General features: G+C 49.9%; 1 protein-coding gene and 2 long non-coding RNA genes across 3 annotated transcripts in view; 1 reads left to right on the top strand and 2 right to left on the bottom strand.

Annotated features, from left to right (window-relative positions):
- LOC309517099 overlaps nucleotides 1-27,841 on the top strand; it is a 393,909-nt gene that overhangs the window by 214,621 nt on the left and 151,447 nt on the right. The gene's annotated exons all lie outside the window — the stretch shown is intronic.
- LOC309517098 overlaps nucleotides 1-27,841 on the bottom strand; it is a 136,025-nt gene that overhangs the window by 7,524 nt on the left and 100,660 nt on the right. The gene's annotated exons all lie outside the window — the stretch shown is intronic.
- The window catches only part of SGSM1 (small G protein signaling modulator 1), a 99,530-nt gene that overhangs the window by 7,524 nt on the left and 64,165 nt on the right, over nucleotides 1-27,841 (bottom strand). The window contains exons 13-24 of the mRNA XM_082196073.1: nucleotides 23,506-23,644; nucleotides 22,438-22,502; nucleotides 21,219-21,364; nucleotides 20,937-21,065; nucleotides 18,233-18,415; nucleotides 17,706-17,777; nucleotides 15,294-15,896; nucleotides 11,607-11,731; nucleotides 10,582-10,664; nucleotides 9,310-9,419; nucleotides 1,665-1,761; nucleotides 673-840 (exon numbers count right to left, since the gene is read on the bottom strand). Coding sequence (XP_082052199.1) covers nucleotides 673-840; nucleotides 1,665-1,761; nucleotides 9,310-9,419; nucleotides 10,582-10,664; nucleotides 11,607-11,731; nucleotides 15,294-15,896; nucleotides 17,706-17,777; nucleotides 18,233-18,415; nucleotides 20,937-21,065; nucleotides 21,219-21,364; nucleotides 22,438-22,502; nucleotides 23,506-23,644 — 1,920 coding nt within the window. The remainder of the gene's footprint in view (nucleotides 1-672; nucleotides 841-1,664; nucleotides 1,762-9,309; nucleotides 9,420-10,581; nucleotides 10,665-11,606; nucleotides 11,732-15,293; nucleotides 15,897-17,705; nucleotides 17,778-18,232; nucleotides 18,416-20,936; nucleotides 21,066-21,218; nucleotides 21,365-22,437; nucleotides 22,503-23,505; nucleotides 23,645-27,841) is intronic.

Below are 27,841 nucleotides of genomic sequence, written 5' to 3'. Positions count from 1 at the left end.
AGGATCTGTATGTCATGTGCAAGATACAGAGGACATTCACAACACACATGCATATCAGTTGGGCAGGAAAGCAAGAAGATGGTGCAAAAAAAGAGCTCAGCAAGAAGTCAAATACAGTGGTACCTTGGGTTACATACGCTTCAGGTTACAGACTCCGCTAACCCAGAAATAGTGCTTCAAGTTAAGAACTTTGCTTCAGGATGAGAACAGAAATTGGGCTCTGGCGGCACGGCGGCAGCAGAAGGCCCCATTAGCTAAAGTGGTGCTTCAGGTTAAGAACAGTTTCAGGTTAAGTACGGACCTCTGGAATGAATTAAGTACTTAACCCGAGGTACCACTGTAGCTCAGTCTGCATGTAAGTGAAAGATTGCTCAGACTAAGGCCAAAGTCTACAGCTTGATGGAATCCGGTGAGTCCCTCCAGGCACCAACGGATCCCTAAAGAGTACCTTTTGGGCTGCTTTGGTGGTGGTACTGCAGTGCAGCAGAGAACAAGCCAACATTTCTCTCTGCCTGCACAGAGGTCAGAAGGCAGCTCAACCTCAAAGTCCCTGGCTCAGGACTCCTGGAGGCTGGCTTGGTGCCTATTCCTGAGGGGCACAGATTTTGCAGTGCAGTCATTTGGGACAGAAAAGTGTCCTCAACTTCAGCCCCAGCCCATTACAATCTGTACCGTTGAAGAACTTGATGATATCTGTGAAGTCCATGTTGTTCTCCAGGATGATGTCCCGATAAACCTCCACCAAGGCAAGAGCAATGAAGAGGACATAATGAGACGAGGAGATCTGTGCTGCTGCCCAGATCGTTTCCCAGACAGAGAAGACATCATTGTAAACTAGCTCTGTTAGAAAACAGGAACAAAAAAAGAACAGTCATTGAAGCCATCCGAAGCGACCAAAGCTAGGGTTGTCATATGCCCTCTTTTTCCAGGACACGTTCTCGTTTTCATGGGTATGTAAAATGAGAGTCATCATAATGATCCATAGTTAAAAGTAAAGGTAAAGGTAAAGGTACCCCTGCCCGAACGGGCCAGTCTTGACAGACTCTGGGGTTTGTGCGCCCATCTCACATCTATAGGCTGGGGGCCAGCGCTGTCCGGAGACACTTCCGGGTCACGTGGCCAGCGTGACGAAGCTACTCTGGCGAGCCAGCGCAGCACACGGAAACGCCGTTTACCTTCCCGCTAGTAAGCGGTCCCTATTTATCTACTTGCACCCGGGGGTGCTTTCGAACTGCTAGGTTGGCAGGCGCTGGGACCGAGCAGCGGGAGCGCACCCCGCCGCGGGGATTCGAACCGCCGACCTTTCGATCGGCAAGCCCTAGGCGCTGAGGCTTTTACCCACAGCGCCACCCGCGTCCCATACATAGTTAAAAGTAGAAGTCAGCAAATGTGTCCTCTTTTTTGCTCTTTAAAAAATGGCAACCCTAAAATGCAGAAGTGACCCCCATCCCAGAATTCTCTGCAGCTAACAGCGTTGTGCAGCAAACATCAAAGAGGACACCAGGAAAAAAATTGGGGGGAGGAACAAAGAAGGGCAATTATATTTTACCTTCTCCCAACTCCTGTCCTCAGGATGCTATCAGGGCAACTCATGCTGCTCCAGCTAGTGTTAAAAGATGTGTTTAAGTCAAAATGCAGATGCAGACCCCATACCCCCAACGCACCTCGCTTAAAATCCAGGAGAAACCAGCGGTAGCAGAAGTAAAAATGCGTGTAATCGCCATTTTGATGCATCAGCTCAAACAGCTCAGAGTCTAAAATCTACCAGAAAAGCAAAAGCTTCAGGATCTTGTTTCTGCAAGAAAACCACATTTGTCCCTCCCCCGCCACAAAACCCCCACATCCTACATGCAGCAAGGTGCTCAATACTCCCTTGACCTCTTTTCAAAGAGCTTCACAGGACATGGAAGTATCAAGCAGAGAACCTAAGCAACACTGCCACCCTTTATTTTCCTTGCACAGGTATTGTGCCTAACAGCAGGCAGAATGTGTCTCTGAGATGAGCTTTCAGCAACTGAATTTCTACTAATTAAAGGCACTGGGTTCTTTCCAGGGGTGTGTATGTGGAGGGAATGGCACCCCTCCTTAAGGCCCCAAGGCAAAAACCAAGGAGCTTATCACCCCAAACGGTAACCAAGGGTGGGATTCCAGTGCAAATTGAGGTTTGCATAATTAAAGTAGACTAAGAAGAGCTTCATAGTGAAAAATGAAAATAGTTCCTTGGATTTGAAAGTGTTCAACATGCCATGGAATGTGCAAAGTTAGAAATATTTTTAAAAGCCAGAAAAACTAAAAATAGGATACAGTGGTGCCTCGCAAGACGAAATTAATTCGTTCCGCAAGTTTTTGCTTCTTGCGAGTTTTTCGTCTTGCGATGCACGGTTTCCCATAGGAATGCATTGAAAATCAATTAATGCGTTCCTATGGAAACCGCCTTCAGACCAGGTCCGGGGACAGTCTGTCCCCCGACCTCTTCTGAACGCTGGGGGGGGGGACAAGGGCTTTTCTTCCCACCCCCAGCATTTTAAAAAACCCCGGGACAGCGGAGGACTTCTCCGCTGTCCGGGGGGATGTAAAAGCTCTCCCGGGAAGGCAGGCAGGGGGGAGCAAAGACTTTCGCCCCCCGCCCGCCTTCAGAAGAGGTCCTGGACCTCTTCTGAAGGCGGGCGGGGGGCGAAAGTCTTTGCCCCCTCCCGCCTGCCTTCAAAAGCTCTCCCAGGAAGGCAGGCAGGGGGGAGCAAAGACTTTCGCCCCCCGCCCGCCTTCAGAAGAGGTCCTGGACCTCTTCTGAAGGCGGGCGGGGGGCGAAAGTCTTTGCTCCCCCCCGCCTGCCTTCAAAAGCCGTCCGCGATAGCGGGAAGCTCTTCCCTGCTATCCCGGACTGCTTTTAAAATGTTGGCGGTGGGGAGCAAAGCCTTTCGGCCCCCGCCGGCCTTCCTGGACCTCTTCTGAAGGCCGGAGGGGGGGAAAGGCTTTGCTCCCCACCACCAGCATTTAAAAGAGGTCCCCAGAGATTTCCCTATGGGCTTTCGTCTTGCGAAGCAAGCCCATAGTGAAATTCGTCTTGCGAAGCGCCTCCAAAACAGAAAACCCTTTCGTCTTGCGGGTTTTCCGTCTTGCGAGGCATTCGTCTTGCGGGGTACCACTGTACAGCAAAGATCCAAATTTATGGATATGGGAGGAAATGTTGCAGTTAAAATGCACATGCACTGGACATGTGGCAAGAGATGGCTCAGGAAAATGGAATAAAGCAAACACAGAGGCCATACAATTTCAGAAGACCACCTGTGCGGTGGATGGGCAATCTAAAACTAACAGTAGGGCTCATGTGGATGCAGGAAGCAAACAACAGAAAGCGATGGAGAGACTGTGAAGAAGTCTCTATCCAAAGACGGACGTGAGACACTGTAGAAGTCAGAAAATGAGCTGTCAGCGTGGCCCAACAATTTCATGTTATGGAATTTTCTGGTTTAGAAAGCTGTGTGAAAATGCACTGGAAAGTGTGGGGTAAATGAATGACTGACGGGACGGTGAAACTACTGAGTTGGGTTTTCCGGCATTATGGAGTATGCTGACGACACACAACTCTACTTCTCCATTACATCTGCAGGTGAGGCAGTGGAAGTGCTGGACCAGTGTCTTGCCTCAGTCATGGACTGGATGAGAGTCAACAAACTGAAGCTCAATCCAGATAAGATGGAGGCTCTGTTAGTGGGGGATTCCCTAGGCCAGATGGGTGGGAGGTTGCCTCCTAATTTGGGAACCACTTGTCAGGGAACTGCCATCGGAGGAACAGGTGGTGGAGGGGCTCAGGGAGGAAGGAAGAGACTCAACAGCTGAAGCAGGAACCAGCAGGGGGAGGAGTGGATCTCTGAGGGAATGCGAGCAGGAGGGAGGGCTCAGAGACGCTTCCAGCGAGAACAGTGGGGAGGTATCTGAGGCTCCCATAGGGAGACCCACGCCTCGCCGGAAACTGTCACGCCGTGAGTCCAGAAGGCGGGTTTCCGTTAAGGAGCTCTTATGCTGGAGACGATTCCGAAAGCAACCACTGTCGGAATCTACGAGTGACTAGGGCAGACATGTTTGAGGAGCTCTGTCACACACAGAGGTTTGTGGAGTGGCACAAACTCTGAGGGAGCACGATTTTACGCACAAGCAGCTAATCATCCCATCATAGCATTCCGACAGTCTCTGTACGCTGCCTGTGCAGGAGAAGGCATCATGAGCGACCCAGCCGGAACCGAAGGAGCTGGTCCAAGCTTGGAAGAAAGATACCGAGCGTTGGAAATCCAACTTGCGCTGCAGACGGCGAGGCTTGAGGAGAGAAGGGCTCAGGATGCAGACAAGAAGGGGAGAGCCACCCAGTTCACCAGAAAGGTACCAGGATTGGTGCAGAAGTTTGGGGGGGACCCCAAGGACTACCATGCCTTTAGGACAGAGATGCAATATGCCCTTAATGTGCAGTTTGATGAGTTCCCTGATGAGGAATCGCGAATTGCTTTCGTGATTGGGCATCTTGAGAGGGGGGCGAGGGACTGGGTTAGACCCCTGATGGCAACGCACAATGACGTCCTAAAGGACACTATGAAGTTCTTTCGTGCAATGGATATCATGTTTTCCAGCGATATTGAGGAGGGAGTGGTGCGCAGACAGCTAATGGCTTGCAAGCAGGGAAGCCGATCTGTCCGTGAGTACTGGACTGAGTTTACCATGCTGGTTCACAGATTGGGGTGGGACTTATCGGCGGCACCCATTCAGATGATATTTGAAGAAGGTCTTTCTTCGGCTGTGAAAGACGAACTGTCCCGGAGCCCCAGGGCGGTGTCTATGGATCAGCTGACCAAATCTGCGCTGACCATAGGAGCGCGCCAGGAGGCAAGAGCCTTGGAGAGGTGGGAAGGTAAAGGGGAACGTTGGAAGGAGTTCCGCATTCCAGACATTCCTGAGCCAGCTTTCCCGCCGGCAGAGCCGATGGAAATCGGAACAGCGCGCGCGAGAGCAGTTTCAAAGCCCAGCGAAGGGGGTAGGAAGGAGGGAAAAGGCGCCCGGAAATGCTATCTCTGCCAACAGCCAGGTCACTTTGCCAGAGTCTGCCCCCAGAGGAAGGAATGGCAAGGAATGGTGGGAGCTGTTGAGGGAGGAGTGGAAGAGATATCGGAGCAAGTAAAAGCCAACGCCTGGCTGCCACCGTCGGGCACAGCAGCCAGGCCAAAGAGCAGTGAAAGTGCCCACGCCAGAACCTCCCAAACCTGCCCTAGTGATAGAGGTGTCACTAGAGTTGCAAAACGGATATCCTCTGAAGATTAAGGCGCTGTTGGACTCAGGCAGCTCCTGCAATTTCATGAGCAAGGAGTTTGCAGCTGAACACCAGATACAGACGATCCCTTTAAGCAACCCCCTACAGGTGACCACGATCGATGGCAGGGAGCTGTTGGGAGGGGAAGTCAGCTTGCAGACCGTCCCAATGACAATGAAGGTGGCAAGGCACACGGAACTGATAGCGTTTAATGTGGCCACCTTGGGAGGGGCTCCCATTATTTTGGGGATGAGCTGGCTGGCGTTACATGATCCACTGGTGGGCTGGCATCAGAGAGTGGTTTCCTTTGGTTCTGCACATTGCTTAGAACACTGCAGGGAGGGAAAGGGTTCAGCAGGAGCCCAAGCTACCCTAGCAGGGACGGAAGTAACGGAGAAGGTGAAGGTACCACGACAATACGCAGATCTCAGTGATGTGTTCAGCGAAAGGGAAGCTGACCAACTACCCCCGCATAGACCCTTTGATTGTCAAATCAATTTACTGCCTGGGGCGCAGCTCCCCGCAGGCAAGTTGTATGCCATGTCAGACAGAGAAATGCAGGAGTTACGAGAATTCATTGACAAGAACCTGAAGAGGGGTTTCATCAGAGAATCAAGGGCAGTGGGAGGTAGTCCCGTGTTTTTTGTGGATAAAAAAAACACGGACAAGCCGAGACTTGTGTGTGATTTCAGGGCCTTAAACGCAGTGTCAGAACCATTGGCCTTTCCCATGCCTAGAATAGATGACATTTTGAACAGGGTGCGGAAGGGAAAGATTTTTACCAAGCTGGACCTAAGGGGGGCGTACAATCTGATACGTATAAGGAAAGGGGATGAATGGAAAACCACCATGTTCACCCCTTTGGGGGCATTTGAATATCTCGTTATGCCATTTGGATTACAAGCAGGCTCAGCGTGCTTTCAATCGCTGATGAACCACGTACTAGGGCCTTTGCTTTACAAGAATTGTGTGGCCTTCCTGGATGACGTGTTGGTGTATTCTGAGAATGAGGAGCAGCATGTGAGAGACGTCAGAGAAGTGTTGCGCAGGCTGCTAGACAACCGGCTGTGGGTGAAACTGGAGAAGTGTCAGTTTCATACCAAGGAGGTGGAGTTCCTGGGGTACCGCCTGTCAGACAAGGGATTAGCTATGGATCCCGGCAAGGTCCAGGCAGTGCTGGAATGGAAAACTCCCAAAACAAAGAAGGATGTGCAGAGGTTCCTAGGGTTTGGGAACTTTTACCGTAAGTTCATCCGAAACTTTGCCCACCTGAAGGCGCCCATAACGGACTGTCTCAGCAGTAAGAAGAAATTTGTTTGGACTGAGGAGGCGGAGCGAGCTTTTGAGGAGCTAAAAGAGGCCTTCGCCTCTGAAGAACAACTTCTCCATGTGGATTTACAAAAAAAAGATGAGAGTCGAAACAGACGCATCAGACAGAGCCATTGGGGCGGTGCTTCTCCTGCAGCCAGGAGGGGAGGAGTCAGAGTGGAGACCGTGTGCGTTTTTTTCGCGAAAACTGAACAAATCCGAGAGGAACTACACGGTGTACGATCGAGAACTTCTTGCTATCCATGAGGCTTTTCGGAGATGGAGGCACCTGCTAATTGGCGCACAACTTAAGGTGCAAGTGTGCACTGACCACAAGAACCTAGAGTATCGGAGAACGGCACGAGTGCTCAACCAACGGCAGTTGAGATGGGCCCAGGAGTTCTCCAGATTTAACTTTGAGATATGTTATGTGCCAGGCCCAGAGAACGTTAGGGCGGACGCTCTCTCACGTAAACCTGAATATTTGGAGGGGGAGGGAGCACCCGAAGAGAGACATGTCATTCCAGAGGACCGCTGGGTGTGTGGGGCGGCATTGGTGGGGCAAAGAGAACTGGTAGAGAGAACGGAGAACGATGAATACGCACAGGACAAACTCAGGGGACTCAGGAGGGAGGGAGATAAACCCGGAGGTTTTGAGGAGAGAAACGGGGCGTTGTACTACAAGGGAGCGTTATATATACCTGAAGGAGAGTTGAGGGGGAAGGTACTCAAGCAGCTGCACGATAGCCCCACAGCGGGGCATTTTGGGCAACACAGAACCATGTGGCTGGTGACCAGGGAATTTTGGTGGCCTAAGGTCAGGGAAGACGTGCGGGAGTATGTGAGGAGTTGTGACCAATGCCAGCGAGCCAAAGGGGAAAGGCGGGCGCCGGCAGGGTTATTAGAACCGCTACCCACACCAGAAATACCATGGGAAGCAGTGGCTATAGATTTCATGACTGATCTGCCAAGGTCCAGGGGGAAAACAGCCATCATGGTTGTGGTAGACCTGTTAACCAAAATGGCACACTTTATAGCCTGCTCGCATGCGGTCACGGCAGAAGAAACCGCTAAATTGTTTGTAGAAAATGTGTTTAGGTTGCATGGCACCCCCTTGAGGGTGGTTTCAGACCGGGGGAAACAATTTACTTCCAGGTTCTGGAGGAAGCTCATGAGCTTACTGCATGTAGAGGTAAATTTCTCGACTGCCCGGCATCCTGAAACCAATGGGCAGGCGGAAAGAGCCAATGGCATCCTCCAACAATATTTGAGGTGTTACGTCAATGACAGAGAGAATGATTGGGTGGAGAAGTTGGCATTGGCGGAATTTGCCTACAACAATGCGGAGAACGTGTCCACGGGGATGAGCCCCTTTTTGGCAAATTACAGGTGCCATCCCAGGGCTTTCCCAGGGGGGGAGGGGGAGAGATGGAGCGTTCCAGCTGCAGAACAGTTCGTAGAAGAAATGGAAGCTATCCATCGCCAGCTCCAACTTAACTTAGACAGGGCCAAGGAGGAATATAAGAGGCAGGCAGACAAACACAGGAGAGAAGGTGAAACCATTAGGGTGGGGGACCAAGTGTGGCTGTCAACCCAAGGGTTACCCTTCAAAGGGGGTTGTAAGAAGTTAAGACCCAAAAGACTGGGTCCATTTGAAATCACACAACAGGTCAATCCAGTGGCTTTCAGACTCCGGTTACCGAACCACATGAAGCTGCACCCAGTTTTCCACAGGTCATTGCTGTCACTGTATAAAGGGGACAGAGAAGGGAGGGTCACTCGGGGACCAGCAATGGAGGAAAGGGAACAAAGCTACAATGTAGCGGAGATCCTCGATTCCAGGTGGAAGGGAGATCAAGTAGAGTATTTGGTAATGTGGGAAGGGGAACCGGAGTCGGAAAACACCTGGGTTAGGGCAGAGGATGTCAATGACGAAGTTTTAATAGAAACTTTTCATCAGAGGTTCCCACGTAAACCTCAGCCTGTAGCGAGGTTCCGGAGGGAATACTTTGCCACCACGACGAAGAAGAGGAGTTGGAGGGGTTCACAGATTCCGAGGAGGAGGAGGATTCAGCGAGCCAGGACGGCGATCGATGGAGGGAATTGTTCGAGACGTCTGAAGATGAAGAAGGTTCTTTTCGGGGTTTTACCTCTTCACCTCCCAGAGGAGAGGAAATGGGAGGGGGTGAGGGGGGCCCTGGAGGGGAGGTGGATGTCAGGGAACTGCCATCGGAGGAACAGGTGGTGGAGGGGCTCAGGGAGGAAGGAAGAGACTCAACAGCTGAAGCAGGAACCAGCAGGGGGAGGAGTGGATCTCTGAGGGAATGCGAGCAGGAGGGAGGGCTCAGAGACGCTTCCAGCGAGAACAGTGGGGAGGTATCTGAGGCTCCCATAGGGAGACCCACGCCTCGCCGGAAACTGTCACGCCGTGAGTCCAGAAGGCGGGTTTCCGTTAAGGAGCTCTTATGCTGGAGACGATTCCGAAAGCAACCACTGTCGGAATCTACGAGTGACTAGGGCAGACATGTTTGAGGAGCTCTGTCACACACAGAGGTTTGTGGAGTGGCACAAACTCTGAGGGAGCACGATTTTACGCACAAGCAGCTAATCATCCCATCATACCACTGATCTAACCTCTGCATAAGCCTCTGACAAGCAGATCATGGTGAACACTCCGTGGAAAGGGAAGAGTTCCTGTTCTTTACCTGGATGAGGGATCTCATGTTGGCAAAGTGGGTGTCCATGGCGCCTCCATGGGGGAAGTTCTGGTTCATCCGCTTCATAAGCTCTGTGAAACAACTGAAGGCAATGGCTTCTGAACAAGGGCGGGGCAGGGGGGGTGAGAGAGAGAGAGAACGGGGGAATCAGTGCCTTGTAGACCTGGATCTCACCTGCTTTTGCCCAGAAGGAAGAGGACCCAGGCCACCCAAGGACACAACCAGGAGCTCTCTGTGTGTTGGCTGCCAAAGGCATGCATGTCCAGGTGACAGTTTTACACATCCTGGCTTGGGGAAAATCACAAAAGTGCTACCTCTTCTCCTGTGCAGGATACTCCTCCTCCAACTGCAGCCCCACATTCCAGCCATGGCCTGGAAGCCACACCAATTAGGCTGTTCACATTGGTCTGACAGTCGTGTGGATCTTTGGGGATCAGCGCACATCAGAGCTTTCTGCATCCTGATGTTCCAGCTACCTCTCATGTGCCATGGAGCTGGCTCTGAATTTGTTTTTTTAAACACCAGACATGTCCCTGCTTCAAGCTGTGAAACATGAGTGGGCACGCCTGTCTCATCTGGATTTGGAGAGGTGCAAGAGGGTGAGGCCCAAATCCTACAATCTCCCACCCACAATGGAAGCACATCTGAGTGGGATGAGAGAGTGGGGGGGGGGTCTTTTCACAGCGGCTGTACCTACAGAGCACCTTGCCTTGGGAAGTGCACTTGGCCCCCTCCTGCACATGAAGAGTTGGATCAGACCAACAGGCCCATCCAGTCCACCATTCTGTTCTCACAGTGAACAAGCAGATGCCTATGAGAAGCCCACATCAGTTGCTCAGAGCCATTTCATTCAAGCAGGCTCTCATTGGGCCTGGGTGATCATGTTTTTACATTTGCTGATCCTGTTTCCTTGGTTGGTGGACTTATTCCATTGGGTCTTTTTATGAAATTGTAATTTCATAGAATCACAGAACTGTAGAGTCAGAAGTGACCCCAAGGAATGCAGGAATCATAGCTAAAGAGTCCCTGACAGAGGCCATCCAATCTGATTTTAAAAACCTCCAACAAAGGAGAGCCCATCACCTCCCCAGGTAGTCCATTCTGTCTGTAAACTATCATGAATGGTGCTTTTGCACCATAGAGTCAGGGCAAAAATGTTATAAATGAACCAATAAATGAATAGTCCAGCGAGGGGCTTCATCAGAGCCAGAATTCCCCAGACTGTTAAGGCTGGCATAGTGGCAAATAGAGAGAACTCACCATCATCCAGAATCACAAGCAAAGGAGCCAGCAAGTCACACATCCCCTGGACATAGCCAATGTCAATGTGGTGCCAGACGTAGCTGCAGAGAGAGAGGAGGCTGGGTGAGGTGACAGAGGTCCTGCAAAGCAGCTGCCAAGGCCCTGGTTTCAAGGGGTCAGCAGCAGACCCAGCAGAAAAAAGGAGCAGAATCTGTGTGGAAACATCCCAAACCTTTGTCCCTCCCCTAAACCATGCATGTCTGCAGACCTATATTTCAGCTGCCAGTTCATTTTGCTTTCGGATAGGAGGATTGCAACATTTGACCATACAATCATAGAGCTGGAAGAGACCCAAGGGTCATCTAGTCCAAGCGCTTGCAATGCAGGGATCACTGCTAATTAACCCATAGGTAATGAACCCACAGCTGATTAAACCAATTAATTAATAAATAATTTTAAACAAACAAAAGCAATTTGATCAGCGAAAATGGTGTCATTGATTAAACCACCCAGATTCTTTTTTTTTTTTAAGATGGCATGTGCTGTCTTAGAAGAGGCACCAGCAAGACAGGGAATGCAGAATGCATCTTCTAAGATTGGGGGGGGGGGCTGCTGCAATGCAGAAATGCATCATCTCAAAGCCCCAAATAGCCTTTGGGGGTGGTTGGTTCCCCTCTAAAAATGCTAGCTTAATAAATCCATCAGTGACAAGTCCTCTGTTTAATAAGCTGAGGTTTCCCTGGGTCTGTGGGATAACCAGCGTCCTATAACCAGTACTGAGCTGGGTGTGCCAATGGCCTGAGGTGGTAGAAGGGAGATCCTTTATTCTGAATTATGAGGACTGGGATCTCACTTTATTTGGACGGGAAGGGCCAGGGTTCCAGACTTCGCTCAGCCTGCAAAGGGCCCTCTGTGGCCAGTGCATGGGCTGTTTCTTGCGCCAAGCACATCCTCTGGTCCCACAGTTCCAGGCCCAAAGAGTGACAGAGTCGCCTGAAGGAACGACACAGCCAGTTCCCGCCCCCATCCCACTGGGCAGCTACCTGCACATGATGTTGCGCAGCTTCTCCAGGTTGGCTGGTGAGAAATACCAGTAGTTCCGGTCGCACCTCTGGACATCCTTCTCAATGCGGTGCAGGTTCACAGTGTACATGTCAAGCAGCTCTGGCTGCGGAAGCAGAAAGGGCAAGGAAACACAGCCCAGTTAACTTTCAGCACAACTTCTGCTAAGGTACATGCAAGAGCCTGTCCACGCCACAAACTTAACAGCTGGTTTTAAAAGTCATAGAATTGCAGAGTTAGAAGGGACCCAGAGGGCCATCTGGCGCAACGCCCTGCAGTGCAGGGATCACAGCAAAATGACAGGCGGATCCTGCTGCCCGAGGCAGTTGCCTCACCTTGCCTCACAGGTGGGCCAGTCCTGCCTCAAATGGGGCAATAAAGGAATAAAATGTAGAAAAGTACATGTGGTGATAGTTTTGTTATTTACAAAACTATTCACACAAACTCAAAACTGAGCTGTTGATAACACAGATATCCTGGCATTGGTAAATCAATTTTAACACCCCATTGATGTCAATGGGACTAAAATATGATTACTTCCTCTCAATCTATCCCATAATCTCTGGCCTTAAAACTGGGGGGTATTGACTTTGTTACTATGATATTTTTTAATAATAATATTTTTTTATTTATACCCCGCCCTCTCCAGCCAGAGATGGGTTCAGGGCAACTAACACCAGTAAAATCACAATAAAAACGTCGGGGAAGGAAAAAGCAACCAATTTAAAATACAGGTTAAAATACAATTTAAAATGCAGCCTCATTTTAATAGTAGCCCATAGATCAAAACCATAAGGGGAGGGAAACATAAGGGTCAGACTAAGTCCAAACCAAAGGCCAGGCAGAACAGCTCTGTCTTGCAGGCCCTGCGGAAAGATGTCAAGTCCCACAGGGCCCTAGTCTCTTGTGACAGAGCGTTCCACCAAGTCGGGGCCAGTACTGAAAAGGCCCTGGCCCTAGTTGAGACCAATCTAACCACCTTGCGACCTCCAAAGTGTTGTCATTTGTGGACCTTAAGGTCCTCCACGGGGCATACCAGGAGAGGCTGTCCCGTAGGTATGTGGGTCCTAGGCCACATAGGGCTTTAAAGGTCAAAACCAGCACTTTAAACCTGACCCTATACTCCACCGGGAGCCAGTGCAGTTGGTAAAGCACTGGATGAATGTGATCCCACGGCAAGGACCCTGTAAGGAGCCTCGCCGCGGCATTCTGCACCCGCTGGAGTTTCTGGGTCAGCTTCAAGGGCAGCCCCGCATAGAGCAAGTTACAATAATCAACCCTGGAGGTGACCATCGCATGGATCACTGTGGCCAGATCAGGGCAAGAAAGGTAAGGGACCAACTGCTTAATACGGCGAAGATGGAAAAATGCCACCTTTGCTGTGGCTGCAACCTGCGCTTCCATGAAAAGGGAGACATCGAACGTTACACCCAAGCTCTTGACAAAAGACGCTGGCACTAATTGAGCCCATGCAAAAGATGGGAGTTGGCGCCCCAACCCCATGTCATCCTGACCCAGACAGAGGACCTCTGTCTTGGAAGGATTTAACTTCAACCGGCTCCCATGCAGCCATCCAGCCACAGCTTCCAAGCATCTGGTCAGTTTGTCTGGGGCCGAGTCAGGGCGGCCGTCCATCAACAGATAAAGCTGGGTGTCATCAGCATATTGATGACAACCCAGCCCAAAGCACCAGACAATCTGGGCAAGGGGGCACATAAAGATATTGAAAAGTATCGGGGAAAGGATTGCACCCTGTGGCACGCCACACACCAAGGAGTGCCACGGTAGCTCCCTCGTTAGTGCTATCCTCTGTCCCCAACCTGCGATAAAGGAGCGCAGCCATTGTCGGACTGTGCCCTGAATCTCCATGTCGGCAAGGCAGTGGTACAAAAGTTCGTGATCGACCATGTCGAAGGCTGCTGACAGATCTAAAAGAATCAGCAGTCCCGACCCGCCTCGATCCAGCTGTCTACGGAGATCATCTGTTAGGGCGACCAAAGGCATCTCGGTCCCGTAACCAGGGTGAAAGCCGGACTGGAATGGATCCAAAGCCGATGTTTCATCCAGAAACCTACCAAGCTGTTTGGCAATCGCTCTCTCAGTTACCTTACCCAGGTACGGAAGATTCGAAACCAGGTGGTAATTGGATAGATCTAAAGGATCTAAGGATGTTTTCTTTAAGAGCGGATGCGACACTGCTTCCTTCAACTCCCCTGGTAAAGTCCCCGTGCCAAGGGACTGATTGATGATCTCACCCAGGGGGGCCCACACCTCGTCTGCACATGCTCTAATCAGCCAAGACGGGCATGGGTCAAGGGGGCAAGTGGTGTCTACATTGGCAGGGAGTATCCGATCGAAGTGGTCCAATACTGGACCCAAGGAGAGTCAAGGGGCCTCCAGTTCTGTTACTGTATCCAAACTGGCAGGGAGGTCACGGCAGAGCAGCAAGACTTTCTCCGCAAAAAAGCTCGCAAATGCCTCACAGCTATGGGTCAAATTCGTATTTAAATTTGGCTGTTCCTCTAGGGTTGTTAAAGACCTAATTATTCTAAAAAGTTGCGCTGGGCGAGAGCTAGCGGAAGCAATGGAAGCTGAGAAGTAAAACTTCTTTACATTTTCACTGCCATCTCATAGGCTTTCATAAACGTCCTATAAGATGTTCTTGAGGCTCTGGTGCGAGCACGCCGCCATACTCGCTCTAGCCGTCTGAGGTCCCGCTTCATTTCCCGGAGCTCCTCGGTAAACCAGGGGCCCCGGTTTCGGTGGGGTCGCAGAAGGCGCTTAGGTGATGAGAAGAAGGCGCTTCTCATTGGTGGCTGCCAAGAGCTGGTTATTCCAGTTCTCGACAAGCTCATCTAGTGAGCCGCCAGGGGAAGCAGGGTCCCGCAAGGCTTGATGAAATCCATCAGGATCCATCAGCCTTCATGGGTGAGCCCAAATAGGCTCGCCACCCGGGAGGGAGGAGGGAGTCAATCCTGGCTTTCAGACCATGGCACTTCCACAAGTGAGGACATGATCACATCTATACCCACAGCAAAAATCAAATCCAGCGTGTGGCCTGCTTGGTGTGTGGAACCCAAAACAAACTGGGTATTTTTAATATTGTAAACCATCCTGTGATCCTCAGAAGAAGGGCAGTATGGAAATTTTAACACCAACAAGAACTGTGGGCCATCATTTAAAAAACTAAACTGTCTTGAGAACACTGCCAGAAAGGCAAGGCTGTAGTACATTAGTAGTAGCTAGCAAGTAAATTAGCTGTACAGTGGTACCTTGGGTTACATACGCTTCAGGTTACATACGCTTCAGGTTACAGACTCCGCTAACCCAGAAATATTACCTCGGGTTAAGAACTTTGCTTCAGGATGAGAACAGAAATCGTGCTCTGGCAGTGTGGTGGCAGTGGGAGGCCCCATTAGCTAAAGTGGTGCTTCAGGTTAGTTTCAGGTTAAGAACGGACCTCCGGAACGAATTAAGTACATAACCAGAGGTACCACTGTAGTAGTTAGTAACAGTTAGCAAGTGAATAGATAAATGCTCTAGTGCAATCAAAGCAAAAATTTCACCCTGCCTAAAATGTTTGCTCCTTTTGGGTTTTAAAGCAAAACAAAATACCGTTCCCAAAGATCAGGAGGAACCAGGGACCAGGGACCCTGACACACACTCACAGAGTAGGTGACCCCCGACGAGGAGACAGGCGAGACTTCGCTGATGGTCAAGTCAGTGACAGCCAGGGAGTGGGACTCCAGCTGCGGGTACAGGCTCTCCATCTCTGGCTCTTCTGAGAGCTCATCTTCACTCCCCATGGAGCTCTGCTGCCCCACACTGTGGTCTGGCCAGCTGCCTGTCACATCCACTATAGACCGAGATGCCCCCTCTTTATCAGGGTGCTCCTTGCCCATGAGGATAAACTCCTCTAAGCTGCTGGTGGTGGGGAGCTCCTCCAGGCTGTCCTGGCCCTGCAAACCTTCCCCTGTTTGTGTGCCACCCACAAGGGCATTGTCCACACTGAGAGGTCCCTGGCCGACAGACATGCTCGCCTGGGCAGAGTGGCACACCGCGGCTTTTGCGGTCTCCACCATACTGTCCTCGGTGCTGAAGATCTGCTCTGAGCATGGGGAGGTGACCAAAAAGTTCTGGGAAGAGGGATAGCAAGGGTCGGGGGAGGAGGCGCCATCAGGGATCATCCCGTTGGAGAGTTTGGGCCGTTTGCCCTCTTCAGGTTTGGCATCTGCCTCGGGCTGTTCTACCTCATCGACCGACTCAAACACCTGGGCAAAGAAGGAGAGGCCAAAAGAGAACAGGAATGGATCAGATTGTCTGACTACTGCAATGGCCTCTGCATGGAGCTGCCTTTCAAGATATTGGTGGAACCTACACACGTATAAAAAATGCTGTGAAAAAGCTTTGTTAAAAGTTTTGAAAAATACATCGAACTTTGCATAGCTCACTGTTGCCATCTAGAGTCACATTTGTATATTGCACTTTACAACACATTTAAAATGTTTTATTTGCAGCTGTATAGCTGAGTCCACCGAGGAGCCTCAGCCAGTGCAAAATGCTCTGTTGCTTTTTCTGGCCAAGTGATCACAGCATATAATTCAGATTCCAGATTGGTTGCCAGCCCAATTCAAAGTGCTGGCTGCCATCTTGAAAGCCACAAACTGCTTGGAGCCAGGTTATTCCAAGGATTGCCAGCACCCACACAAAGCTGCCTGGCTCTTAAGACTGGCTGTAGAGGTTCCCATCAGGAAGGGGCACCAGTCTAGTGAGGCAGGTCCTTTGCAGTGGTGGCTCCCCCACCTTGGAACTGCACTTGGCCCCTTTGACGGTTTCTGAACTGGCTCTGAAGATCTCTCTTTTCAAACCTGCTTTTATCCAATTCATTCAAGGCTGGTCTAAGCTTTTAAGTGCAATTTTAAAATGCTGCAACAATTTTTCTACCCTATTTTGTCATTTCACTGCTGATTTTTTGTTATGTAAATTTTGATCGTTACTGTGAAATTTGTGTGTGAATTGAGTGGGCTGCCTAGCCCTGAAAGGCACCACACAAATACCAAAATGAGTTTATAAAGATAGGTAGATATTTTACAGTGAGTCATAAAACAGAGATTAATTTATTATAGCAAAAAATTAAAATTAAAAAATGCTTATGTAACAGTAGTAAATAGTTAAATGTTTAGTAAGAGACTGCATTCTGCAAAGATCTGAAGCTGTGTTCCCAAGTGGGTGGTAGCACCCCGAGGGGTGGGATTACCTAGGGAGAAGCAGGGGACACTGGAGGTATAAATGACTATCAGACTTTGAAAAGCTGGTATTACTGGATCAAGTTAATCAGTTTTCTTGAATTAATTAAACTAAATAGTTTAAATTGGATTCTGAATAAAGGTGCAATTAGTTGTTGTGTTGTTATCTTTCTTACCGTAGTGGGCCAGGCCAAAAGCAGTTCTGAACAATGCTCTCTCTAGAGATGGAATGATGGAGCACAGGCGGCAATGGCCCCCAAAAGTTTGGGGACCGCTGATCTACAGCAAACTTTATCTACCTGCCAGATCTGACCACTGGCCCACCCAGCTTCGCCAGGGCCTCTCCTGAATCTCTGCCTTGGGGGTCTTTCCCAGCCTGCTCCTGAGACCCTTCGGCTGGGGAGACCACTGAGGATTGAACTGCCCTCCAGGTAACTTACAGGTAAAATAAGAACAACTGAAAACATGAAGGGGGGAACCGTGATTAAAAAACAAGGTAGCATTAATAGAATTAAAACAATCCATCTATCTAGACAATCTATTAAAAACATACAATCACATTTTTATCCTGTCCTGTCCTCCAAGGAGCTCAATTTGGTGTATGTGCTTCTCCCCCACCCTCCCTTAATCCCCACAACTACCCTGGGAGGTGGGCCAGGCTGTGAGAAGGCAGGGACTGGCAGCCAAGGCCACCCTGTGAGCTGCGTGGCTGAGTGGAAATTTGAACTTTGGTTCCCCAGCTCCTTAGCCAACACTCTAACCATTACACAGTGCTGTCTCTCAGGCTTGCACAGCAGCCCCCCCCCCGAGGATCCAACAGGCTGGACACCTCACCTGGGTACTGCCACTGGAGTCGCTCTGAAGCCGTGTCAGGTTCTGTGGGCCGGAACTGCCGCTCTGGGAAGACTGTGGGAAGAGAGGAGGCGCATGGGAGAACCCGGCCAGGGGGCAAGTCAAGGTGTCTGCAGTGGGGGCAGAATGCGCTGAAGCCAGGAATCAGGGGAGGAGGCCAGCTTGGGGGGCAAGAACCAACAGTGCCCCCTCTTTTTAAATTGTCCGCCCCCTTCCACTCACAAGGTGCTTTAACAATCAGTTGGGGGGGGGCTAGGGAGACTCTCCTCTCATAACCCTGAACAAACTACAGCTCCCAGGATTCTCTGGAGGAGGCCATGGCTGTTCCAAGTGGTATCCTAGTGCCTTTAATGTGGGGGGCGGATATGGCGAACATGCTCCAGGCAGTGCTGCAGGAAAGGGCGCAGTGGAGGGGAGAAATTGAGAGATTTAAATGATTTTTACGCATTCTGAAGCCATCTGGGAACTGACTCAATTCCAATGGACCTTGATTCCCCCCCCCCACTCACATCGTTGCTGATGGTCGAATCTCGGTGCATCATGTGTTCCATGTGGGAGTCCAGGCTGGCCCCTGAGGAGCACTTGGCCAGGGCAGCCGCGTGAGACTCCTTCTCCCGTTGTCGGACAATCGCCTCGCAGCCCAGCCACTCGGCCATGGTCTGCTCATAGCAGGCGCGAGTCTGGCTGTCGACCTGAAGCCAAGAGAGAAGCTGGAGAGGCCCATCATCCCCCACAGCACCCTGGAGCAGAACTGAACCCAGTTTCATTTCTTTGTTTGCTGGATTTATGTCTCACCTTTTCCTCCAAGTAGCTCAAAAGTGGCATAATGGTCAGAGTGTCAGGCTGGAACCTGGGAGACCAGGATTCGAATCCCCGCTCAGCCCTGAAGCTCCCTGGGTGACCCTGGGCCAGTCGCTGCCTCTCAGCCTAACTTACCCCACCGGGTTGTTGTGGGGATTAAATGAGGAGGGGGAGAACCATGTACCTTGAGCTTCTTGGAAGAAAAAGATGGTATATAGATGTAATAAACAAAACAACAAACATGGTTCCCCTCCCTCTTCATTTAATCCCCGCAGCTCCCCTGTGAGGGAGGTTAGGTTGCAAGAAGGCAGCCACTCTGTGAGCCTCGTGGCCGAGTGGGGATTTGAATCCTGGTCTCCCGAGGTCCTTGTCTGACACTCTAACCACTAGAGCACACTGCCTCTCACACAAGAGAGGATAAGTGGTGCAGATAGTTTGAAAAGGATAGCAAGGGAAAAGAACACTTGGCAGCAGGGGAATTTGAACCCATGCCTCCGGAGAGATTGGAGCCTAAATCCAGAACCTTAAACCACTCGCAGCGCTGCCTTAAGCAGTGTGATACCTTAGACTGCACAGCACAGAACAATGCCAGGCCTGACCACTTTCTACAGAGTTTGAACCTGATCCACTGATCCTCGGCTCTTACTCAATCCCCCCATCCCGCAAAATCATTTGCCATCAATTAATTTGAATATTATCAAGAAATTTTCAGTGAGCTTCTCATGAGTGGGGTGCAGGATTTTGTCCTGCCTGCCTTATTTTTAAGGTGGCCAAGGAGTAGTTCTGGAAGTCCTTTCTCTCAATCTAAAATCATCCACCCAGTGGTCTGGGCTCTGCTGACTTCCTGCGTGCCCAAGTTTCAATGAAAGCCCATGGGGAAGAGATCAGGAGGGAACACAACAGACTGCTGGGTCAGGCAAAAGGGACCACCTAGTTCAGCCCACAGGGGCCACTCAGATGCCCCAGTGAGAAGCCCACAAGCAGGGCTCAAGCAGTAGAGCAGCCTTCTCCCCCCCCCCTCGTGGTTTCTGGCAACTGGGATTCAGAAGCTTTTCTGCCTCTGACTGTGGAGGCAGAGCAGAGCCACTGAGAGCCGCCCTTAGCTCTCTCTTCCATGAGTCCTCTTTTAAAGGTCTGTAGACCTCTCTGCCTCCTGGGGAAACAAGTTCCATAGTTTAACCATGCACTGCATTTTCAGATCAGGAAGTGAGGGCAGGCAGCAAGGCTGAGGAGCACCAGAGAAATGCTTTGCGGAAAGAAAAATGCGCCCACCACACCCTCAGCCACTTTGCAATGGTAAGGAACGTGCCAACCCCAGCTCTAAAGTGCCCTGAGTATGAGGCAGAAAAACGGAGCCCTCTTTCACCGGGCAAAGTCAATTTTTGAGGCAGGACTTATGCAAAGAGAGCAAATGGAAGTTTTAATCAGCCCCACATAATACTAAAATAGCAGCAAAGAGGTACGACAGTGGAATTTGCTGCCAAGGAGTGTGGTGGAGTCTCCTACTTTGGAGGTCTTTAAGCAGAGGCTTGACAACCATATGTCAGGAGTGCTCTGATGGTGTTTCCTGCTTGGCAGGGGGTTGGACTCGATGGCCCTTGTGGTCTCTTCCAACTCTATGATTCTATGATTCTATGATTCTACGTATATCTATAAAACACTGTGATCCACTGGTTAGTATAAACTTTTGGTTTTCTGGAGAATTTTTGAATGGAATGAAGCTCCGCCATTCTCCTGCAAGGGTGTCTTTGTGCTCCTCTTCCTCTTCATGTGTGGGTCAATTTTTCCATAAGGCAATAATAATAATAATAATAATAATAATAATAATAATAATAATAATAATAATAATGATGTTTATATCCCGCCCATCTGCCTGGGTTTCCCAAGCCACTCTGGGCAGCTTCCAACAAAGATTAAAAATACATTAAAATGTCACACATTAAAAACTTCCCTAAACAGGGCTGCCTTCAGATGTCTTCTAAACATCAGATAGTTGTTAATTTCCTTGACAGCTGATGGGAGGGCGTTCCACAGGGCGGGCGCCACCACCGAGAAGGCCCTCTGCCTGGTTCCCTGTAACTTGGCTTCTCGCAGCGAGGGAACCACCAGAAGGCCCTCGGAGCTGGACCTCAGTGTCCAGGCAGAACGATGGGGGTGGAGACGCTCCTTCAGGTATACTGGGCCGAGGCCGTTTAGGCAATGATTCACCCTCTTTTGTACCATGCGTTCAATTCTGTACCTTTTAAGCCCTTCCAGAATGTGACTGTAACCACATGTGCTCTGCCACTAAGAGAAATCCAATTAGTGGTTTATCCACTAATCGTTCGTCTTGTTTAGCATTTAAATACAGATTCAGTAACACAAGCACTGCAGACTTCATGGCATACTGATGAGTAATTTTACTTATCTCACCTGCTTTCTCTCAGCTTCTGACATCCCAAACCGGTAATGTCCCAGCAGGAAAGGCCAGACTGCTTTCCGGATCTTGTGCTGGACCCCTCCGAAGTAGACTAGCCGCAAAAGCTCTTTCTCCTCATAGCTCTGTGGGGAAAGTTCACTGAAAACTGAGGCCAAGTAAAGAGACAATGACTTTTCCTCCCCCCCCCCGCCAGCCCTCAACCATCCGCCTTCAAAAGCCGGGCCAGAGCCGACTGTGCCCCAGGGCTGGCCAGGGCGAATTGGGGTCCCCCTTACCGTACTGTCTTGCAGGAACATCTCCCAGACCTCAGCGGTCAGCCCCTGGCTGGCGCTGCAGGGCACGCTGGGTGACACAATGTCGTGGTTCACCAGCGCCGAGAGGTGGGTTCTCACCGTGGAGAGGTGCCGGCAGTAGGCCAGCCCTAAGCCATGGAAAGCAGAGAGAAAGAGGCTGCACAGAGGGCAATCCCAGAGAGACCAGCCCTCAACAGTGGGAAGGGCAGGTAGGGGAGGCGGCTAAAGCACCACTGCCGATTCCTCCCCCAGGGAGGGGCAATACTGGCACAAGAAGGACCCCCCCACCCGCCTGACTTGGAGGAGGGACTGTAGGACCATGTCAGGACCCAAGGAGCCCCTTCAGTCCCCTTCCAACTCTACAGTTCCACTGACCCATGCTGTCACTTAGAGGAAAGAAATTCTGAACTGGTTGTATCAACCACCCTGCCCAAGCTTTGTGCCCTCCAGGTGCTCTAAGCTGCAAATCCCAGTCACCCCAACTGTGTCAAGGCCGCAGTTCAAGCCCCATGTTGAGCAAAACATTCATGCATTGCGAGGGGCTGGACTAGATGAGCCTGGCGGTCCCTTTCACCTCGACTATTCTACGATTCAATGCGCTGTAGTCCAAATGACCATGCTCACTGGGGTGATGGAGTTGTAGTTCCAAACATCTGCTATAGACTGGTGGCAGAGGGAGAGAAGGGGATGAGAGGCCAGCTGCCTCCATCAACCATCACCAACTGGCAGCCATTCCACAGGCTACCTGCACCAATTCTATCCCAGCTGTTCCTTATTAAGAACTTTGTCACTTTTAAGAACCGGTGCCAGACTTTGATTTTTCCTTCTCCCTTCCCATCTCTTTCCTTTAATGCCATGTCTGATAGATCATAATCCTGAGGGCCAAGATCATCTTAATCTTTATTGAGCTGCAAGTCTTTTTGGCTTAAGAGCCAGGGGAAGTCTGGGATAAACAAAAGAAGTACTTTAAAATGAAAAGCAGCAGAAGACAGAAAAGGCTGCTTAACCCTTTCTCCTCCATGGTTATTTCTACACCCAAAATCGTAATTCCATCTCCTGCCCCCAAATGCTTTTTCATCAGGAGATGCAGCAAACGGGGGGGGGGGGAGCAAATTTCAAAGAAATGGTGGGGGAAGGGTTAAGCAGGCTGTTCCCCTGGCTCCCAAGTGGTGACTAAAAATGGGATGAAGTGAAAACTCACAGCCATAAAACGCTCGAGATAGTATCTGGTACTTCATGTTATCACACAGCAGCTTCAGAGGAGCCCTGGGAAGAGAGAGGGAAAGGGGGGGGGGTATAGCTACAGTCCTGTAAGGAACCAGAGGATGGATTGTTGCAAATGCACACACCACAAGCAATAATCCCATTTTTCAAGATGTACTTTTCAAAAACACACTAGCTGCCATTCAAAGCACAGCATTTCCCTCCTTAGTGACTCACAAGATTAAAAGCAATTTAAAAGCATCCGAGACAGGGGTTCCTGAACTTTTCCAGGCTCCTGCCCCCTTAGTTCCATAAACTCATGCCCAGAGCCCCCAGTCTATAAAAGGCATTATACAAAATAGCATAATAATAACACAATATAATAACACAATAAAACTCAAAATGCTAATAATAATGAAGAATGTATGTGCTACTGCACCTGGCTGTGGGCTGAGCCACACCGTACAGTGAGAGCCTCCCCCCAAAGAATCATGGGAGCTGTAGTTTGTTAAGGGTGCTGGGAATTAAGAACACAAAGAGATCCTGCTGCATGAGGCCAATGACCCCTCTAGCCCCACAGCCTGGTCTCACCGTGGCCACCCAGATGCTGAGAAACGCTGAAGCAGGATTTGAGCTCAAGAGCTCCCTCCCCTCCTGAGGTTTCCAGCAACTGCTCTACCGAAGCAGAATGGCCTCCGGCCGTGGAGACAGAGTACAGCCCTCGTGGCTAGTAGCCCTTGAGAGAGAAGGGTCGTAGCTCACAGGCAGAGCATCTGCCTTGCACAAAGAAGCTCCAAGAGCCAATCCCCAACTGCCTCTCTAGTCTACAGAGCCCAGAGAGCCTCTGCCAGTTGGTGTGGACAGTACTGCCCTAGATGGGCCTGACTCCCTATGTTCCTGAACTACAGCTCCCAGGATTCTCTGGGGAGAGTCATGTGCTTTAACTGTCCTTCCAGACCTCACCCCGCCAGCCCTCAAGTCAGCCCTTTTGCCTCTGTGAGGCCACCTGGGCTCCCTGGCAGAGAGCAACCCCATCTCACCCCCAAGCCAGCCTCTGTCGCCTTGCCTTTCATGGTTGCAGCCATTGGAGGGGCCACTCTCCGTGGATCCGCTCTGAGAGCAGGATGAGCAGGAGGACTTGCGGGTGCCCGGCTGCCACATGGAAGGGAGGGTGCTCGTCTGGGTGTCGACCAGATCCTGCGGGGCTAGAAATGCAGAAAGAGAATAGCACAACATCAGGATAAGGTTTGAAGCAGCTTACCCCAGGAGCAGAGAGAGAGGGAAAGCTAGATGGGAAAAATCAGACACACAATATTTGGAGGGCTACATCGATTAAACCAATTGCATGATCTGCACCCAATCACAGGAAGGCTTTCAATTAAAAAGAGAGCAAAGGTCAACTGCACCAGCATCCACAAACTGGGCTCATTGGCACAACCAAAGGTGGCACCTAAGGAGGCTTTTCTCAAGATAACCACCTCAGTCTCCAAGGAAAATACATGAATTTGCAGGGAGCACAAGGGAAGCTGCCTTGTACCCAGCCCATCTAGCTAGTACTGTCAGCACTGAATGGCAGCAGTCTCAGGCAGTGATACTTTCTCAGCCCTCCCAGAGGTGCTGGAGATTGAACCAGGGACCCCTTGCATGCAGCCCAGGTGCTCAGCCATCAAGCTGTGCACCTCCTATTCCTTGCTGACTAACTTGGGGTCATTTGCAAGGGACTGTGTGCCTCAAGGGAACTGGGAACCCTGCGGTCAGAGGAGAGAGAAACCTTGCCTCTGGTGTTTGCAGGGTCCCTTTTCCTGTTATGAAAGGGAAAAGAATCAAGAGCTCTATTGCTGGGAAGAATGGTTCCATCCAAGATGTTTGGAGTGGAGGGGAGTCCTCTGGAAAGCCCCCACCCCCACCAGTGAGACAGGGTCATCCGGATGAGCTGAGGCAGGAAAACAGGATCCTCTCACCCAGCCTTTAACTTTCTTGGGTCCTCCATACATAGTAGGACAGCAGAGATGCCTGGGCTTTTGCTTGTCTCTAGGCAGCCTCAGAAGCATTCTCTGGAGCTGGCCAAGTCTCAGTTATTTTTAGGCACAGCTTTTACCTCCTCTGGATGTGTAGGTAAAGCAGGAGCTGGGCTGAGTACAGAGGATGCTGTTCAGAGTTCAAAAACTAGAATTCAAGGGCTAGAAGCCATTGATAGCCTTATTCTCCATGAATTTGTCCAATCCTCTTTTAAAACCCTCTACTTATCTATATAAGGGACGCTGTGGGTTAAACCACAGAGCCTAGGGCTTGCTGATCAGAAGGTTGGCGGTTCGAATCCCCACGACGGGGTGAGCTCCCGTTGCTCGGTCCCTGCTCCTGCCAACCTAGCAGTTCAAAAGCACATCAAAGTGCAAGTAGATAGGGGGGCCACTAGGGGCGCATTGGAAGATGGCTGACAATACCATCTCTCCGAACCACACGGGGTAATTAAGAGGCTGTTATGGGAGTAGGCAGCCTCCCTTGTTGCCCCAAGGAAATGGGGAACACTGCCCTTGCCTGCTGTGCCCATAAATCACCCCCTAATTCGAAAGAAGGGGGTGAGGGCCCTAGGCAGAATGCCCCCGTGTGGACCTCGGCTCTCCTGGACGCTGTCTCTGACCGCGCACTAGCTGCAGCAATTTGGAATAATTAATTACAAAAGAAGCAAATGCACATATTTCAAGTGAAGAAGGGGAGTGAAGTCTGCTAATTTAAGTGACCTCTGCGAAAGAAGACGACGGGTTGGAGAAACAGGAATATTTTATGATGAAGATACACCAAAGGCTGGGTATGTTGACAACGGGACTGAATGGGGGGGACGACCTTTTTTACTTTCCTTCTATGTGATTTACAAGAACCCCTCCTCATTAGAATCGTCGGTTGAACTGACCCAAGCAGGATGATTAAGGTCTGTGTGGAGATAAACTTTAACCAAAAGTATGCTTTATGGAGATCGAGAAGCAATAAGAGCTTTTGGAATGGTGCAGCAATTAATTCGGAGTCGCCATCTTGCCAAAGGATTTATAGCCGGGAGGAGGAACAGAGCTGTTTTCAGACTGCATTCCTGGTGAATCTCCTCAGAGGTTTTGAGAAAGGAGGCAGATTGGTGAAGATTAATGATGCTAAGACTGTTTTGATGTATGGAAGTGATGTTATATGGAAAACGTCTGGATATGGCTACTGGATAAAAATAATAATATCCACGCAGGATTACAAACTGTTCTAACCAGCTTGTGGAGACTATCAGAGGTCACAAAGAGAAAGGAAAAATATATGAAAATTACAACAAGAGATGTGGAAAAACAATAAGAAAGGACTGGATAGTACTGTGAACATTATAAGGTTAGATTTGTGGACATTAAAACAGCAGTAAGAAGCAAGAAGTTGATTGGATCCCCTTTGGAACTTGAAATATGGGTACCCCCAACAAAAATTTAAAATTCGGCTGTGTAATTTGGAATTTATGTAATTTGGTTTGATTTGATGTGATTGGTAGGTTAATAAAAAAAAATCTTAAAAACAACAACAAAGTGCAAGTAGATAAATAGGTACCGCTCCGGCGGGAGGGAAACAGCGTTTCCGTGTGCTGCTCTGGTTAGCCAGAAGCGGCTTAGTCATGCTGGCCACATGACCCGGAAGCTGTACGCTGGCTCCCTCGGCCAATAAAGCGAGATGAGCGCCGCAACCCCAGAGTTGTTCGCGACTGGACTTAACTGTCAGGGGTCCTTTAGCTTTACCTTTTACCCATCTATATACCGTATTTTTCGCTCTATAAGACGCACCAGACCACAAGACGGACCTAGTTTTTGGAGGAGGAAAACAAGAAAAAAAATATTCTGAATCTCAGAAGCCAGAACAGCAAGAGGGATCGCTGCACAGTGAAAGCAGCAATCCCTCTTGCTGTTCTGGCTTCTGGGATAGCTGCACAGCCTGCATTCGCTCCATAAGACATACACACATTTCCCCTTACTATTTAGGAGGGAAAAAGTGAGTCTTATAGAGCAAAAAATACGGTACTTTTTCCAGAATCCAGTTCACATTTTCTGTCTTGTTTTAAAATATATGTTGTATTTTTGAAATCTTGCAGATCACTGTGGGATCTTTGATGAAGGGAAAGATACAAACCCTTTCTCAGGGTAGCCAACCTTGTGCTGCCCAGATGATGTTGGACTACAACTCCCATTGTCCAGGACCATTGGGCTAAACTGGGTGTGTGTGTTGGGAAGTTGTAGTCCAGCAATATCCGGCGGCCATGTTGGCTATCCCAGAAACAACTAACCTTAAGTGCTCACCATGTCACAGTAAACTTCATGGAGAACTGGCTAAGCACTTAAGAGCTGTGAGGCAGCTAAGTTACAATTCACAGCAAAACTTTCAAAATAATCCCTGGCTGGTTTCACATCAGAGCAAAGGCTCTGATGTGCCTTCCAATTACAAGCTCTCATCTCACTGGCTCACAGGAGCCCTGCAATGACATGCTGACTCCAAATCTGCAGCAGAGTCACTTTGAAACAATTTTACCACACCAAAATGATTGAAGGGAAATTTCCATGAATCACCCCTACATGTCCCACTGGAGCACCATGGCCTAAATGAGTTTTGGAAAGGATGCCAAATGCTTTGATACAAGAAGAAAGAGCATCCCTGGAGCAGATTGTTCTTGAGGGACGGGGCAATGGAGCCTTCCTCCACCAAACAAGAATTGGACCACAGGAGGACGCAAAAGCCATATCTTGCTCTCTAAACTCTATGCAGGGGAAATGGGGAATGTGAATTCAAGGAGGGTGGGAGGAGCATTTTGATTCAGATCACAGCAGGAAGGTCACTCTGCACAGAGGCTTTGTGTCTGCTGGTATTTGCTAAATCCTACATCAACCAACCTGTTCAGGTATTTAGCAGGTGAACTGCCTGGGCTTTTAACTAATCAATTTAAAAATGAAGGCACAAAGCAGATTCTATTGCTTTCTAGGAGAAATGAAAAAACAGCACCGTGTTTTTCGAAGGTCAGCTGATTGACAGTTTTCCATGTTACTATCAGATGCCTCAAGTATCATTTGGTGGAAAGGAAGGACCCAAGCATTAACAACAATAATGTCCCCATAGTGACACTGGGGAAAGTCAGGCTGAGGTCTGCTGGGCCAATTCTTGCCCTTGTCCCCTCCAGCCTGGAGAGATCCAAAAGGGAGAGGGGCTGGCCCGACAGGAACCTGGAGAGGACAAAGTCTTCCCCAGATCATCCTTTGGGCAGCAAGAGGGATGGCTCCATCTCTGCAGAGGTGGCTGCAGCTGCTGATCTGTTAAAGGACATTTTTCATTTGAGCTCCGCTGCCTCCTTCCTTTCATCTGCCTCAGATTATAACCAACAAGAAGTATGACAGCAA

This window comes from Podarcis vaucheri (assembly GCF_965113315.1).
Source record: "Podarcis vaucheri genome assembly, chromosome: 13".
Taxonomy (NCBI): Eukaryota; Metazoa; Chordata; class Lepidosauria; order Squamata; family Lacertidae; genus Podarcis; species Podarcis vaucheri.
The sequence above is the reverse complement of the archived record's forward strand: the minus strand, read 5'-3'. Positions and strand labels throughout refer to the sequence as shown.